Source organism: Amblyomma mixtum, chromosome 5 (assembly GCF_055824585.1).
Source record: "Amblyomma mixtum isolate Tamu chromosome 5, ASM5582458v1, whole genome shotgun sequence".
Classification (NCBI taxonomy): Eukaryota; Metazoa; Arthropoda; class Arachnida; order Ixodida; family Ixodidae; genus Amblyomma; species Amblyomma mixtum.
In genome coordinates, this window is record NC_143016.1 from 109,869,211 (window position 1) to 109,886,113 (window position 16,903).

Sequence of the window (16,903 nt, forward strand, 5' to 3'; positions counted from 1 at the left end):
ATACAAAAACAAGCGCTTTGCACGTCTTTCCTTTTCTGTCGTCCTTGTCCTTTTGAGCGCTTTCACTGTCAAGATCCTATTCTTATACCCGGTCGAAATCTTTGTCTGTCAACCAGAATCATTTGAGGAAGGTTTTTTGATGAAGAGATTATTGCTCTTCTCGTGCTGGAGACTAGCCGTTATGCGGATCAAAAAATTCAGAGCTGAACTGAAGAAATTAAGCGCTTCTTGGAAGTGCTTCTTGTCAGGGGTTACGTGCCAGTACCATGGCGACGAATGCTTTGGGCACTTTCTGAAGTTAGGCACAATGAGCTCGTTGTGAATTGTATGTGGCGTAACCGCTTTGAAGCAGTATTCACGAATCTGCATGCTAGGGATTACGACAACCTGCCTCAGAGTGACAAATTCGGCAAGATGAGGCCGCTTTCAAGCTTTTCAACGATAGATTTCTGCGGTACGCGCCGCTATAGAAATGCTTAAACATCGATGAGTGCTTGTGTGATTGTTTTGGCTAACACGTTTTGACAAGCAGGACAGTCCAATTAAATAAGACATCTACGCACCCGGTGGAATTAACCTATACATGAATAAATGTTTTGAGAAAGTCTTGACTTTTTTTATTCTCGTAAGCACGTTACATATGGTCTGACTTTTCACTGTGACGTACAGCAATGGCAACTCAGGACAGTCCAATTAAGTAAGACATATACACATCCGGAGGAACCTATACATGAAGTAGTCTTTTGTGTAAGTCATCACTTCTTTATTCTCGTAAGCATGTTACATATGCTGTGACTTTTCACTCTGACTTACAGCAATGCCAACTCACGGCAGTCCAATTACATAAGACATCTACGCACCCGGAGGTACCCATCGTCGAGCAAGTATCGAAAGCATTTAAAATATGCACGGTACACTTTTGAGCAGCCTTCCCGTTTGGCTGTCGATTGTACGGGGTGCCGGCATATCTAATTTATGCCCATGTCCACCACAGCGGGAATATTTCACCACAGCTGGACAAATAACACTTCGCAGTCAACATGCAACAAGCACAAACCTGCCAGCTGAATTACCTCCGTCTTTGAGGCTTCGAAAACGGAAAGCAATGCGGTTGATCTCGCCTCGTCCCATTTAGACGTGATGCAAATAATCCTGTGGAGCGCCATGCAAGGTTTGGAGCGAGTATTTATGAGCATGTAATCCTGCAGCACACCATGTAGTGTTCTTGTCTGAATAGTAAAACCATGACTAACCCTGCGTTAGCCATCCCGTACCGTCACAGCTCGTTCATCGCACTGTGATGGCGAGTTTCCGTACAGTATTCCGACTGTTCGAGTCCTGCTCCTGCTGACTCTAAAACTACATCCTTTTTTTTATCGTCCTTTCATAACCTCCCTTTTCCCAAAATTCTTTTCTCAGTAGGACATTCGTTAAAAGGTCGTTGTCAATGCTCAAGCATGCTCAAGTGCTTGATGACAAGGTATCAAGCGTGCACCCCGTGCTTTTCTGGGGGCAGGCTGTCATGCCTGCAGTAAACTTTTTTCACCCCAAGTAATCCCTAAATTCGTAGCCGAAGAGCTCGAAGTCGTAGAAGTAGCGCGAATACAAGCCCATTGTCTGGTTGAACGAGAGCTGTCCAAAGTAATCCATCGAGGTAAGGTTGGAGCCGTTGGTCGACGACAAAGAGGTTCGGATGCCGGCTCCGCGACTCACGTGGAGGCGGCTGAAGTTGCCTCCGTCGACGCCGATCTTGGAGAAGAACAGAGGAAAGTCACTGGCCGCGCTCTCTACTTTTCCGACGAAGTCATAGTCCAGCAGGCAGGGCTGGCAACGCGAGTAGTACGGAGACCAGTGCTCGTCCCAGTTTCGCACAGGTGTGCCAAGCAGGAGGTCAACGAACTCCGGAAAGGTCGGGCTCCTGTTCTGGGCCTGGACTCCCGGTATTTTCTCCCAGAAGGCTTTGTAGAACCATGTAACCTCGCTTCGTGGTCTGCAAGGTGCAAAACGTTAAACGCTTGGGTCGTATGCCTACAAGTTTAATACAGAGGCACCTATCGAAGCGCCACTAACACTGACTAGCATTTTGGTACCATACCGTATCATGGGCAGCGACGTCAAGGTATGAATATTTTCTTGTTTTCGAGACACTCGCGTCGTTGAAATACTCTATTCTTTATTTGTCCCAACATAAATGAGCCACTGAAACAATCAGTGACCGTGAATTTTATATTCAACATGATTTTCTTTTCTTTAATTTCCTGCCGTTTCCCTTCCTACAGTCTTTCCGTCCCTTTTCCAACGCAGGGTAGGATGTCGGTGTTTTTATATTATACATCGGTGAAAGTTTATGCTCTTCGCAATGACTGCTCTTCGTTCTGCGAGTTTTTGAGATCCTAGGGTGTCCCTATAAATTCTAATTCCTGCTGTTCCAGCTCTCTCGAATCTCGAACATAACCTTGGTAGTTGCGGCAAAACGCCAGCACTTATGCGACTTGATAACGCACTATCATTACAAAGGGGTGAACAATTAGTGTGGCTCTAGCCAAGAGACTTTAAGTGGGATAAAGCATTAATGGAAAAAATTACAGTCTAGGTGTATTCGCGCGACTCAGTTTATGTGCATGCATACACACTGTCTACAGGCTGTCTCTAACAAACATAACTTAGAACTTATCATAATTCAATGTTCAAGGTTGCGTTGTCCATTAAAGTAAATTCAAGACCCTCGCGACAGAGACATCAACACAACACAATAAGTTTACTGGACACACAACGTCAGTCAGCGTCCGTGGCATTCAGCGGACTGATGACTGAGATCAACCTGTTACTGGCGGCTCGTTAAAGACGGCGACTAGGACTGGTGCGTCAGAGACCAGTTGTTGCGTTTCCTTGACCACCCGTTGCCATAATGGCGCATCCATTGTCTTTAACAGTCAAGGTGACAAGGTTCCATACCATTACTTCTAGCGTATACCTACCAATTTAAGCAGAAAAGCATCATAAAGATCTACACAACACAATGCATCTGTAACCACAGTTGACTATTACGTTTCTGCTCCTGTGGTCTTTGTTTTTTTGTGGTATTCTGGCTATCCATAAAAAAAAAAAAAGTTGTGTGGCTTCTTCCATCGTGTTCATTCTACTAGCCTTTACCATTTTATTACAGCATACGCATCATGGTATGGCACAGCAGTCTCGAAGTCAGCTGTCACTTTCAGCCGCCCCTGCGCAGCAACAAAACGTACCTGAGTGCCTTGTCGACGTAGGCGGAGACGAGCCTCTCGAAGGGGTGCCTCACGAACAGAGCCTTAGTGTATCCCCTGCCTTTGTCGTGGCCGAACAGCGTTCGCGGGCCAAGCCTGTGCGTCTGATTGTGGAAGGCCCGGTGCAGATCGTCCCAGCTTCTGCGGTCGCTCTCGTTGAACCGCACGCGAATGCCCAGCAGGTCCTTGAAGAATGCTTTCAGACTGGTCGAGGCCACCTGAGTGATGCAAGCGCAGAGGTCACAGTGACGCCGCTGTAGGGGACCCTGTCCAGGTATTTACATTCGCGGAATAAGTTAGACTAGCTGTGTTACCAGAGAAGATTCATGCATTTTTAGAGTTGACATGCATCCAAGTAGCCTTGAGAGTGGGCAATCTCATATCAGGGGTGTGAGCCAGGGGCGTAGCCAGGGGGGGTGCTTATGGGGTTTCAGCCCCCCCCCCCCGAAATTTTTTCGAACTGTGACCGACCGCAGCACGGCCCAAAGTACATATCGCGACTGCTGCTATCATAGTTTTGTTTTGCCCATATCGTCTGTCTTTCTGTAAGTAAAGTTGACTATCTGTGATTGCGCAAGATGCTTATTTCATTATATAGGAGGACGTTTGCTTATATACGTAGATTGAATGGAGGCATAAGAGTATTCAAACATCTTGTTGCGAGGTTTTGTGTACGAGGGGGTACCCAAAAGAAACCGGACTAAATTTTTTGGTCGGCAAAGCTTCTGTGGTACCGCGTTTTTCCACTAGGAGCGCATAGAACGAACATTCCAGAGTCAGTAAGCCGAGTGCCGTCGTTGAAGGAGGTCGACTAGTTTAGGCAGAGTTTTCGAGTGACGACTGTTTTGTGTGAATGTCGTTTTTGCGATGGCTGATTTTCATGAACAGTGTGCACCGGTGAAATTCTGATTTTTGCTGGGAAAAAGTTTAATGCAAACTCTTGAAATATTAAGAAAGACGTACAAGGACGATGCTATGGGGACAACTCAAGTGTTCCTGAATCTAATCCTGAATCAAAGCAACAATCACGCCAATGGAAAACTTCAAATTCACCTCGCCTCAAGAAAGCTCGTCAGGTGAAACCAAACCTCAAAACAATGCTGATTTGTTTTTTCGACGTGAGAGGAGTCGTCCATTGAGAATTTGTTCCGCAGGGTCAGACAGTTAGCCAGGCTTTCTACTTGGATGTTTTGAAAAGATTGGGCAACAGTGTGCGATGGAAGCGGCCAGATTTGTGGCGGTCGGGTGACTGGTTTTTCCATCATGGCAATGCCCCTGCTCACACAGCCCTGTCTCTACGACAATTGTTGACCAAAAATGGTATGACCCCTATTCCTCAACCCTCATACTCTCCCGACCTTGCCCCGTGCTACTTTGTTTGTTTCCTAGAAGGAAAAAATAGGTGAAAGGAAAGCGTTTCGATGCTGTTGCTGAGGTGAAGAAAAAAACGACTTAGGCACTGTCAAGCATCACAAAAGATGAATTTAAACAATGTTTTGAAAAATGGAATGAAAGATTCGTAAAGCGTATCATTGGAAGTGGGGAATACTTTGAAGGAGATTGAAGGTCTGTGCTTAAAATGTGAACAAATAAGTTCAAACAAAATTAAGCCCGGCTTCTTTTGGGTACCCCCTCGTATACATACAGTGACTTTGTTTCCAGTGACACTTTTTTGTCCTTTATCAAGTTGTATCTTCGCATTTCTAATACTCCATTTTATCTTCGCACTTCGAATGTATATTTTGGTTTGGTTTGGTTTATGGGGTTTAACGTCCCAAAGCAACTAAGGCTATGAGAGACGCCGTAGTGGAGGGCTCCGGAAATTTCGACCACCTGGGGTTCTTTAACGTGCACTGACATCGCACAGTACACGGGCCTCTAGAATTTCTCCTCCAAAGAAATTCCAGCCGCCGCGGCCGGGATCGAACCCGCGTCTTTCGGGTCAGCAGCCGAGCACCATAACCGCTGAGCCACCGCGGCGGCGAATGTATATTTTGCAGAACTCCTCGTTTATGCATGTGCTCGCTGTTGCGACTAAAATTTCGGTGCAATTACTCACAATACAAGACCGGTGACAGCTGCCGCTGCGCAGTGCACTGGAATGAAGGACAGCGTCATTGAGATTTTTCCCTGGCCGTTGCATATGTGCAAAAAAGTAAAGGTTCTTAAACTACAATGATTCCTTAAAATATTTGTCCTCTACTTGCTCATTTCATGGCCTTTACGTTTTTCATATCTGCGACTTGCACTGCTTTGCTGGTTTCGGATTGATACGAGTATAGTTCTAGACTTCGTGTGGTATTTATTAAATACGCAAAAACGTGGAAGAATTGGTATCAGTTATGTCTGCCACGGTTTTCAAGACATACGAATACATTCTTTTATTTTTAAAAAAATGCATATTTCACTTGTCTAGACAGTGCGTAGCGTTATCTAATACACAATGGCATTGTCAGTGGCAACACAGTTATTTTTTTTTTTCGTTTGATCCCTCCACAAATTCTATGAGGAGGCCAGCTTCAACATGAGACTCCCCCCCCCTCCCACCCGAAAAAAATTTCTGGCTACGCCACTGGTCTGAGCCACAGCTATTGTCGCTTCTATCCGGTAGAGGGGCCGCTATAAAACTAAACCAGGAAGCATGCAGTGAGGACTGGCCATTTATGGTCTGCTGCTTATTAATCGTGACCTTTCGCAGTCTGTCTCCACCAATGCTGACCTTCGCTATGATGCAGAAGGCCAGCGATCGCTTGTTGTCGATAAATATAGGACACAGCTCGGGGATGCAATGCAGCGTTTTCTTTCCGGGCGGCTGATGTGAGCCCCAGCCAGGGGTGGGCTTCTGTAGTTCCTCAGACCTCGCGTAGCGCTGACACACTCGTCGGATCCTGACACGCCTGGACAGCACGTCGTCTGCAGCTGCATAATCATCTGTACGAACCTGCGAAGCGCAGCAGAGAAATTGGGAAAGAAAATAATTCTTTTTTTTCCAATCCGGAATTCCCAACGGCAGCGTCAGTCACACATCGGCCAGGTTCCCGCTGAGTCTTGTCCAATATAAACGGACTGTGCCTTCAGCATCTTCCTTCCAGGACCGATGCTCTACAGACAGAACCATTGGATCACATCATAGCTGGCGCGTGTTCAAAGAATGCAGGCGAAGTGCACCGAGAATGAGAAGGTGAATGGGTTACGGAGACGCAGTGCGAAATGCAGCGGGAGCTAATGTAGTCGGAAATGCTCCTTGCACCGCAGAGTGGCAAGTCAACGTTAACGACCCGAGATCGTTGCGAAGGCACAGAAGATCACGCACAAGGCAACTGCAACTAACATGCGACTAATAAACAAACCATCAAAATCGTTTACTGACTGTCAGCGCGGTGTGGTGCACGATGTGCCACTGTGGGCAGGTTTCCCTAGCTTTGTGCCCTTGGCTGTTGCATAGTCCCTCGTGAAACAAGTGTGGAATCTGAGGACGGCCGAGCGACTTGATCCCCAACCGTCTAAGACAGCTACCATACGATACGTTCACAAACTGTCACATTGAATCTAGAAATGTGAGGTTCGCGCTGACATTAGAGTAACTTTTGTGCACCGAACAAGCTCAGTGCCTTGTGCCGGCGCTTCAACAATGACAAACCTCTACAAGGCCCATGTGACACAAACCATCAAAATCGCTACGCTGACTGTCGGCGCGGTGCGGTACGATGTTCCACTATCGTGGGGGAAAACGGTATGTCGTGCAGACGGGTTGCTGTCTGAATAATCGACTAGGCGAGCACGCCAGATTGCAAAATACAGGCACGGGCAGCATCTAGCCATGTATTGCAAGGAATGTCCTTCAAAAAACTGCATCTCTCTCCTGGATAGCACGCGCGTCCTAAAGAAATAAAGAATGAAGGAAGCCAGGAAAATCTTCTAATCTCTTTATCATTCAGCGGAGAGTCCAGAGTTGCGTCAGCAAGCCATCTGTTAGACTGTTTGAAAAGGAAATAAGTTATCTAACTGTTCGACTTGTGCGAAGCACCTGCAATGATTGCACCTTCTGTATCGAAGCTATTTGTAATCTTTGTGTTCTTGCTGTTGACATGTTTTTCCAGCGATATATTTCGTTTCTGGCGGAATAAAAAGTGATGATGGTCAGCGCGTTGTGCCATCGTGTTCTTTCTACTTCCTATGCTTCTGCGCTGTTCTTCCTTCTGTAACTAAAGTTCAAGGATCGTTTGCATGACACCTTCGTGGCTCGTTCGGCGTTCTCTTGTCTCCGACACATCCTTGATCCTCCTTATGTGGCACGCAGTCATAGGTCTTGACTATGGAGCCGCCTTGCTGCAATTTCGGCTGCATGCACCGCATGGTCTTCCCGCTGTATCGCCTTGGCAAAGTTTGCGTGGTGCCATGGTCTGTTGCCGCCGGTTTTCACATCGCATCTGAGAGAGGGAACGCAACGCAACGCAGTCGGCAGGCAGGCAATCCTGCCAATAGCTGCATGCCTCTGCAGAAGAGGCAAACATGCGAATTAAATGCACACGCAGCCGCAGGACGGCGCGCAAGGCGCCTTTTTTTTTTCCTTTGTGATTACACGTAAAGTCGTGAGCAATATAAGAAGGAACAACGTTTGAGCATCTATTTATTAATTACTTCATTGTTATGCGTGACAAGCGCCGTTTGTTTCTGTTTTCTAAATAGTTTTCCTCTTAGTGTACAATATGCAAAAGTCATTCTCGAGTTTAGCGGAGAAACAGCCAGATAATTCGCACCTGAGTGCAAAAAAAATGTTCCTTCTCATTGCTCCCGCCTGCACTATTTTCCCCAGCCCTCCACTAGTCAGGCGCTGCCTCCTTCGTCGTCTTCTCCCCTTTTATGCCATCGTTTTTGAGGCAACAACAAAAAAACCTTAGTCTCCTAACTGCGGACGACGACAAGACTAGGATGTTGAAATTCGATATACGAAGAGCTCTCACTGTAAATAAAGAAAAAGAAAGAGAGAGAGCGAAGCTTCGTTTTTGGAAGATAGATGATGGTCCCGGACGTTCAGTGTGTTAGGTTTGGTTTGGTTTACGGGGTTTAACGTCCCAAAGCGACTAAGGCTATGAGAGACGCCGTAGTGGAGGGCTCCGGAAATTTAGACCACCTGGGGTTCTTTAACGTGCACTGACATCGCACAGTACACGGGCCTCTAGAATTTCTCCTCCAAAGAAATTCCAGCCGCCGCGGCCGGGATCGAACCCGCGTTTTTTGGGTCAGCAGCCGAGCACCATAACCGCTGAGCCCCCGCGGTGGCGCGTTCAGTGTGTTAGGACGCATCGAATGTCGAATCTACAGACGAAGCACATCAATGCGTCTCTCGCCATTTAATGGCTAGCTGTGGCTGCGAGAAAAACTCATTTCTACTCAGATAGTTCTGCACGGCACTTTATGCAGGGTAGTTACGTCGGCGGCGCTGCTATGCGCCGGTCCAAACCCTTACACCAAGACATGTTCAACATGGGTGGTCCGATGATGGTTTGGTTTATGGTTTATGGGGTTTAACGTCCCAAAGCGACAGAGGCTATGAGAGACGCCGTAGTGGAGGGCTCCGGAAATTTCGACCACCTGGGGTTCTTTAACGTGCACTGACATCGCACAGTACACGGGCCTCGAATTTCTCCTCCAAAGAAATTCAACCGCCGCGGCCGGGATCGAACCCGCGTCTTTCGGGCCAGCAGCCGAGTACCATAGCCACTGAGCCACCGCGGCGGCGGGTGGTCCGATGACATTGTCATCTAACTGCATTTGGCCGCGAAGGTACAACGTGCGCAAAATGGTTTCAAAAGCAAGGCCAGGTTTCGAACAGCACGCCTGAGTTGTGCCAAGCTGTCATAGCTACCCGTACCTACAATTATAATGCAAAGGTGCAGCGATCAGACTCATGAAAAAAACATTGACAGTGCCCCTTGAACAAAGCCGGTAAGAGCACAAAGGGGATGCTGATGGCTGTATAGGGCAAAACAGAGCCACGGCAAAAATATAAAGCGGGATGGTGTGTAGCAAATGCTGAGACAGGAGATAGGCACCCGATAAGTTCGAAGGTACGTCTCATGGTTCGAAAATTAGACGACGGCGAATACTTCGTATCATTAAGCACTTAAAGGTATTAAGAACAGTGTATTGCAAAAACATTTCAGTTTAGTCTCGAATTTCACATGTTTAACACAAGATAGTGAAAGCGTGACGCATGGTCACGCACGGTCATGGTTCGCTATGCTTGTCACGCCATTACTCGCTATGGTTGTCACACCGCACGCCCGCCTTATACAAAAACTAAACCATCCATCAATGTTGGATGCGCGGACGACGCCATCAAAGACGCCGTAGTTCCGCTGTACGTGGATTACGCAGCTGTTGCTTTGAAAGGAATACGGTGATTCAAAAGCATTAATGAAGAGGCATTATATCCCTGATGGATGACTCCGGTTATTCTTTTCTTTTTTTATTATTTCCACTTATACATGCAGTATGTTTTCCTTTATTTGCCACATTAGAAAATGTCTGACTTCGTATTGAAATTGGTATAATATTGAACTTTCAAATGTTGTCTCTCCTGCATCTAGAATGTACACTGAACATCTAATGTAATACGCTCATTGATGACTGACTGCACTATTGCAATACTAACTGCTTGTCTACCTACTTGATTTGTATTGCGTGTCCTCATGTATGAACACGTCAGCTTCGATTCAATATATTTGTTTTTTTTTCTCCCTTGGTGTTTGTATCGCCACGCTGGCCTGCCTTGTTGTGGTCTCTTGGGCCCAGTCAAGCTGCCTCGAGCAGCTTTTTGCCCAAGAGTTCCTACCATGTATATGGTGAAATAAACGAATTGAATTGAATTCCTGCCTATGGCTTTATATTGGGCTGCTTAGGTGCTTTTTACGGCGCAGAAACGCCCAAATCCGGGTCTTACTGGCGCTGGTGATGGCCTTAGTGATAACTTCAGAAACTCTGTGACCCAGACATCTTGACGAGTGGCGTAGGTGGCTGGCGGCCAGGCTTTGGCGTCGGCACCAAGACAACAATTAGGCCCCCGCCTGTTGTCATGGATCAAGGGCTTTAGCGTCCTGCTGCTAGGCGCGAACTGGAAGTTCGTGTGTTAATCTCAGCCCGGATTTCCAGAGAAGCGAATTGCAAGAACACCCATACACAGAGATTACGGTGCGCGTTAAACCCTTATTCTTCGTCAAAATTGATCGGGAGACAACCACCAAAGTGCAATTCACAGCTGACTGTGTTTCTTTAACACGTAAAACTCAATCAACCATTCAGATCAGAATTGGATTTTGTCGGAAGTGTCCTCAAATTTTCCACCCTTCGTCACGAACTCGACCGCCTGCGAGTCACTGCGATCAGGAGTGGTTCACGCCGTGCGTGAATGGAATGGAATGTGACGAATCGTATATGTGACGAGTGTATCAGCACCAGATTTTGTTCCTAACGTCTCCAAACGAAACATTGGTCAGCCTGTTAGCCTCAAATACGCATGTTATGGGCCCGCCACAATGGCTAAGGCGTTTTTGCGCTCAACAGGAAGTCGTTGGTACAATTACCTGCCTCGGCGGCCGTATTGCCGTAAAGGGAAAGGCAAGGACTCGTGCACTCAGATTTAAGTTCACATGTAAACGACGCTGAGGCGGTAAAATATAATACAAAGCCGCCGCCGTAATGGCTCAGTGGTTATGATGTTCGGCTGCTGACTCGAAAGACACGGGTTCGATCCCGACAGCGGCAGTCACATTTCGATAGAGGCGAAATGCTAGAGGTGATAGACGATAAAGGGTCGTGTCCCCAAATTATCCCCAGCCCTCCACTACGGCATCCCTCATAGCCTGACTCGCTTAAGAGCACTAAACTCCGTAAACCAAACCCATACGGAGCCCTCCACTACGGTGTGCTTCATAGACGTCAGTGCTGCTTCGAGGTGTAAAACTTCAAAGATTGATAGGTGATAAATAACCCAGTTCTTGACAATAAAATATCTGGCCCTTCAGAATGAGCGCCTGTGGATGTCGCGTCGATTCTCGAGGCGATGCCCTTAAATGTTTTGCAACTCGCCTCAACTACCAACAGTTTTAACGCTAATAAGCGTGATACCTGTGACAGCGCACGAAGCAGAGCACGTGTACAAAGACTATGTCCAGAATCACCGGCTTTGTACGTCGCCGGCCCTAACTATCCTGAACGCTTAAGTTCTTATTTGCAATGTGCAACATTTGGAGATGTCAGCAAAACCCTCAACGTCGCCGTCGAAGTCATACCCCCAGCCCCATGTTGCTCCCGCCACCATCTCGTCACCAAGGTGAGCCACGTTCGAACCAGACAGTCGAAAAATGCGCGGAGGCTTAGAGCTGCACTTACCTTCGGACCAGGGTCTGGGCAGTTCCACGCGGATGCGATGTTCAGAGTGGTCGTTTGGAACACCGGTGTGCTGAGAGCTAGCATCAACGTCACCAACACACCAGCCAAGAGGAGACACACCAGAGTTCTGGGACTGGGCGTCGCGACGCGAAACGGCAGGGCTCTCACGATGCCAGCTGTTCCTAGATGAACTTGGAGCTGCGCAAGACGCGCCATTTCTTTGCTCGCGTGCGCTTGCTTTTCGCTCATAGTCCGGAATCCGCAAAATTTCGCCGCAAAACGAAAGATGCCAACGGGAAGCCCATCGACGAACCGAAAAGGAAAGGCAGGAACGTTTCGTCTGTGCCTTCTTATCGGGAGGCTTTGTTTTATTGCATTTACAGCTAAGCAGGCGAAGCGGCCGGGTGTTACAACCCCGCACTGTCACTGGTCGCCGCTAAAGCGCCTCGTAGAAATCAACGCTTCTGCGTTATCACGCCATTATCGCCGATCGGAGCAGCGGGGCAGAGTACGGAAGAAGAAACGGACGTACGGAACGGCTTCGAGAAGAGCCGCTTGTTTCGAATATTCGGTGGCGTTCTGCGAGGCCCGCAACCAATGCCCGACTTCTGGGCATGCAACCAGAGGCTCACTTTCGCGTTCTTCGGCGTTACGTCCACGCGTACTCTTGGACTTGGGCTTTTGGTGGCATCAGGTTTCCGTAACAGGCACGCGGCTGTTTATGTTGTGACTGCGTTATTCCAACGATTCTAGAGCATGCGGATGCCCCTAGTGACGATGGAAAACGGCGGGATACTTGCGAGCATCGGCCACAGGCGCTCCATGCTATCTTAAGACTTGCTTCTATATTTTGTTTGCCGCACACGCAACCCGTAGTTCATCGCATAAATATATTATTATTCAGCAATAATTCGTCACTGCGCGTAGGTAGCATACTGAGAACATAAAGAAAATTCTGCTGTTCACTTGTTCTATGCGCGGAAAAGTTGTGCCATCATTTCACATCCGCAATGGCTCCGCGGCTGCAGCTATATTGTTCTGTTAATCAGCGTGAGTTCATGGGTTATACTTCGGCCCGCGGAGGTCTTATTTCGGTGTATTTCAAAGATTTCAAGACCAAAGCCAAGATACCCAAGCACGATGAGGAACCCAGCTAGCCGTGGTCATTCTGGAACAGTACTCAACTGCATGCTTTCATGGCCTTGTCTTGTTTGCACTGTTTTTAGAATGAAGATCCCCCAACTCGCCCAAGCTTTTACGTTGGCGAGAAAACATCCTCTTACTCATGTTGCCTTTCCCGTCGAAGTAATTCTGGAAAATTACTACGTGCCTGTTTTATTGTGCCCATTTAATGCTTAGAACATCCACAGACCCCCCCCCCCCCCCCCCCCCCCACACACACACACACACGCACACACACACACACATTACCATGGGCTCGCATGTTCCCTTCTACATTGCTTCGACCTGTACCCAGGAAACTGGTTCGTCCAGGTGAGAAGCACTGCAGATTTTTCTTACCTTTCATTATACTTTACAGAGACAAGGTCGTTCTGCACTTTATTTCAAACGTTCTTTCAGAAAGAACTAGGTCTTAGAAAACAGAGCCGGGCATTGATGTTCAATGCCTGACAAGGGTTCTTTCATCCTTTCATTGCTCATGTGAAGTCTTGTTTTTACTTTCAACGCGAGGTTGAGGGTTCACAGACGGAAAAGATATTTTCTAAAAGCTTGCAAAGTGCCTGGGAGCCCATACAGAACAGCAGTTGTCACAATATAGCGTAATAACGTATGTTTACTCATCTGATCAGAACTATCGAACAAAATAATGATACATTTGGTACTATTATAAATTATTATCATAAGAGTGCACCTGGACACAAAAATTTAAAACTCTCCAAATCCACAGTTAGCTCTTCCGAAACTGCAAAACAACATAATCGTGGATTTTGGGAACATCGATATCGACATCTAAAACTGCCTCAAATGATATATAATACAAGGTATATGGACAAAATCAGAGGATGGCATGAAAGCAGTTCCTCAAATACCACGGTAAAGCGCAGGTGCTATATGTCGGTAGTTTCAAAGCCTTACAAAATGCTCTCTCATTCGGCTTTTAGTGACAGTTTCAAAACGTATTTCTTCTCTCGAGGATCATTGAGCAAAACAAATAGTTTCTTGAATGGAAAGCATCACTGTACAAAGGCTAATGTAGAGCACAAATCACTTCCAAAGAATACAGCACAACTAAAAGACCAACTATGCAATGTGAAAAACTCTGAATATACGTGCGCATTTTTGCACTGGACAACAAACAATAAAAGTGCTCATTGCACTGTGTATGACTGGACTTCATTGTAAAAAAAGTTTTATACAGTTTACTAGTTATTTACTTATTGTGCGAGTTGGCACGTATAAGCGGGTGCTTAAAATAAATTGGATTTAGATATGTCAGCACTTTGGTCGCATACTGAAGTTTTGGACAGATGCATTTTGAAATATATAGCTATGTCTCACGTAAGACTATTTATTACCGGGCTAGTGCAAGTCAGACAATGTACATGGTTCTCGCAAATTTTCTTTCTTAATTGTAATTAAATACGTTGGGTAAACGTTTTTTTCTCACCGGTACCCTCCTCGAAGAAAATATTCCCGTTCAGTGTTCTCCGCCGTACTGACTTGTTCTTCGCAAAAGATTCGTTACGAAGTTTTTCATGAAGCTGATATGGATACTAAAATCTCTATTGTCTCCCATTTCATTTCATAACTTACTGCAGGGGAGAAATGAAACAAATAATGTACAAAAACCAGATCCCTCCCTCTTTTGAGCTTCCGCTCACGTAGGTGCAATGAGCAGGTGTGATTAATTCTTTGTCATGAACTGCCACGATACGTTGAGTACATCATAATATACAGGTCGATGCCGTTTCACGAATTATAGATAAGCAATGCTGAACAGGAAACCGCTACATGTTAGCTCTCAGTTTCATGTATTTCTTTCATAATTCCATGTAGGGCATAATCATGCCCAACGTTCTTGGAGCAAAAATTTGATTATTGGAAAATTGTAAAGTGCTCTTATGTAATTATTGAAGGGAGTGGTACATTCTTCCTATGTGTAGCAAATTCTCTCTTTTAAACTTTTTCCATCGCTCGCATGGGGCAGTTAAGACTGCCATAGAAAACAAATGAAAATGAAGAATGTCTTTATCTATAGCAACAACGTCAATAGCAAAAAAATGCAAGCCTGTCGCAGGGAGATCTGCGGCTATATTGACCGTTATAGTGAAATCGTACAATATATGAAAATCGTGTTCATGCCTGCGTTCCCATTCAAAAAGGCTTTTGCCAAAATTTGTTGATTATGTTTAATACTCGCGACATTTTCGCGGTATAAAGCGCTAAAAATAAACAGAAAGAAAAAAGAAAGAAAGGAAGGAAGAAAGGAGGAAGGAAGGAAGAAAGAGAGAAAGTAAGAAAGAAAGAAGGAAGGAAGGAAAGCAAGAAAGAAAGAAAGAAAGAAGAAAGTGAGAAAAAAGAAAGAAAGGACGGAAGAAAGGACGAAGGAAGGAAGAAAGAAAGAAAGAAAGAAAGAAAGAAAGAAAGAAAGGAAGAAAGAAGGAAAGAAAGAAAGAAGGAAGGAAGGAAAGCAAGAAAGAAAGAAACGAAGAAAGTGAGAAAAAAGAAAGAAAGGAAGGAAGAAAGGAGGAAGGAAGGAAGGAAGGAAGGAAGAAAGAAAGAAGGAAAGGAAGAAAGAGAGGTGTCCAGACTCTCACCCCTCCCTTGGCGACAAACTGAGAGCGATAATTGTGGCGCCCGAAGGCGTAAAATAGGTCTGGCACGTAAACGGTCAGCGCATGTCCAGTCTTTTCTGTAATTCTGCTTGTACGCGGTGCGAAATTCAACTCAGACAGTTCGCAAGAGGCCGTTGTCCACTAAGTCCCCTCTGTCTTTTTTCCCTAGAGTAAGAAAAAGCTTTTGGACAAGAGGCCGTGGGAATGGCGCGTGTTTCTAGGACTACGTGAACAAAATGGTAGCTGCATTGGGGCGGAGGATTGCCACTGCATTTGGCTCCTGACCATGAAATAGGTTAAGACAGGGAGGGGTGGTTGGGGGGAATTAACTCTTGCACAGCTAGCTCGAACGTAGGTGAACGCAAGAGTGCGAATAAAATAGAACGGGGGTGGGGAAGCAAAGGGTGGCGTGCCTAAGCCGCGTTCACTCAAATGTGCCGATGTTACAAGAGCTTCGCGAAATACACTGCTGAGCCGCATCTTGTACGGCGTCAAAGTGGACAAATGATTGCGGACGTTCGCAATCTCGTGTCTCTTAACAGCTGAGCGGAGCTGCCTTCCACCTTTTACTAGATCTTGCTGTGGTAATAGCGACAACCAGTTCGACTGTTTATAAATGTAGTCAGAAGAAATGCTTAAGGAAGAATATACTCTCTTTTAAAAATAAATAGGTTGTGATAACGGTAGCTGCATCTCAGTGGAGGCGAAATGTAAAATCTCCCTTATGAAGTTCGATGTCAGTATGCGTCGAAGAATCCCAAGAGGTCGAAGTTGATTCCGAGCCCTACACTACGGCGTCCTTCAAGACCCGCTTGTGGTTTCGGGACTTTAAACCCCACTTACTCTCCGGAACAGAAACACAGTTCTTCCCTTGAGGACTAAATTTTATCGCAGTTAAACTATAGTTGGCCAGCATCGCACAAGCCTAGAAACAACTGATCCCTGGCTCAGAACAGGGTTTTTCGAGCAGACCCACAACACCATCGCTAGTATGCCAAGTAGGTATTTAGCTTAGCGTGGTCTTAGCGACGTTAAAGACGTCATGCTGACGCATTCAGCGAATCTACAGTGAACGGCAGTTAATAGTGCCCACGTCCTTCTCTTGAGCGTACATGCCGACGCACGCATCATTCCAATGGCAGCGAACCGCGACCATAAAAATCTGGCCGACGCTGATCTGGGTCCATCGAGTTATTTGCGGCAGTCATTTTTATGCCTCGCCTATATTATAGCTTCGTGTGCCCGTAATGCTTTTGTGTCGCGGCTGTCGTAAGCGGCTGCCCGGAGTGTCTCCACAGTTCATTGGCAGGCGATTCGCCGCCCGCCATCTTGCGCAAGCGGCGTTGAGACGCCCTCCGTTGCCCATACGGATAGGCGGGCAGCCGTCGTTTACAAACCGAACGCGGCACACTGGCCAAGCGTGTATGTCGGCGCCGCCACTACAGAGCA

The 16,903-nt window shown here is 46.5% G+C and overlaps 1 protein-coding gene across 1 annotated transcript; it reads right to left on the reverse strand.

Annotated features, from left to right (window-relative positions):
• Positions 1 to 622: 622 nt before the first annotated feature.
• On the reverse strand, positions 623 to 12,263 carry LOC149343353 (carbohydrate sulfotransferase 11-like). The gene is made up of 4 exons (XM_089542371.1): positions 11,658 to 12,263; positions 5,983 to 6,204; positions 3,246 to 3,481; positions 623 to 1,990 (listed from the first exon to the last, which is right to left on the reverse strand). The coding sequence occupies exons 1-4, from the start codon at positions 11,904 to 11,906 to the stop codon at positions 1,543 to 1,545; spliced, it is 1,155 nt and encodes a 384-aa protein (XP_089398497.1). The 5' UTR covers positions 11,907 to 12,263; the 3' UTR covers positions 623 to 1,542.
• Positions 12,264 to 16,903: the final 4,640 nt, after the last annotated feature.

Coding starts and splice junctions, on each gene's coding strand:
- LOC149343353 (XM_089542371.1), bottom strand. CDS start 11,906: ATGAGCGAAAAGCAAGCGCACGCGAGCAAAGAAATGGCGCGTCTTGCG. Junction 6,205..11,657: donor GCCCAGACCCTGGTCCGAAG/GTAAGTGCAGCT, acceptor TGCGCTTCGCAG/GTTCGTACAGATGATTATGC. Junction 3,482..5,982: donor CCTTCTGCATCATAGCGAAG/GTCAGCATTGGT, acceptor TGCATCACTCAG/GTGGCCTCGACCAGTCTGAA.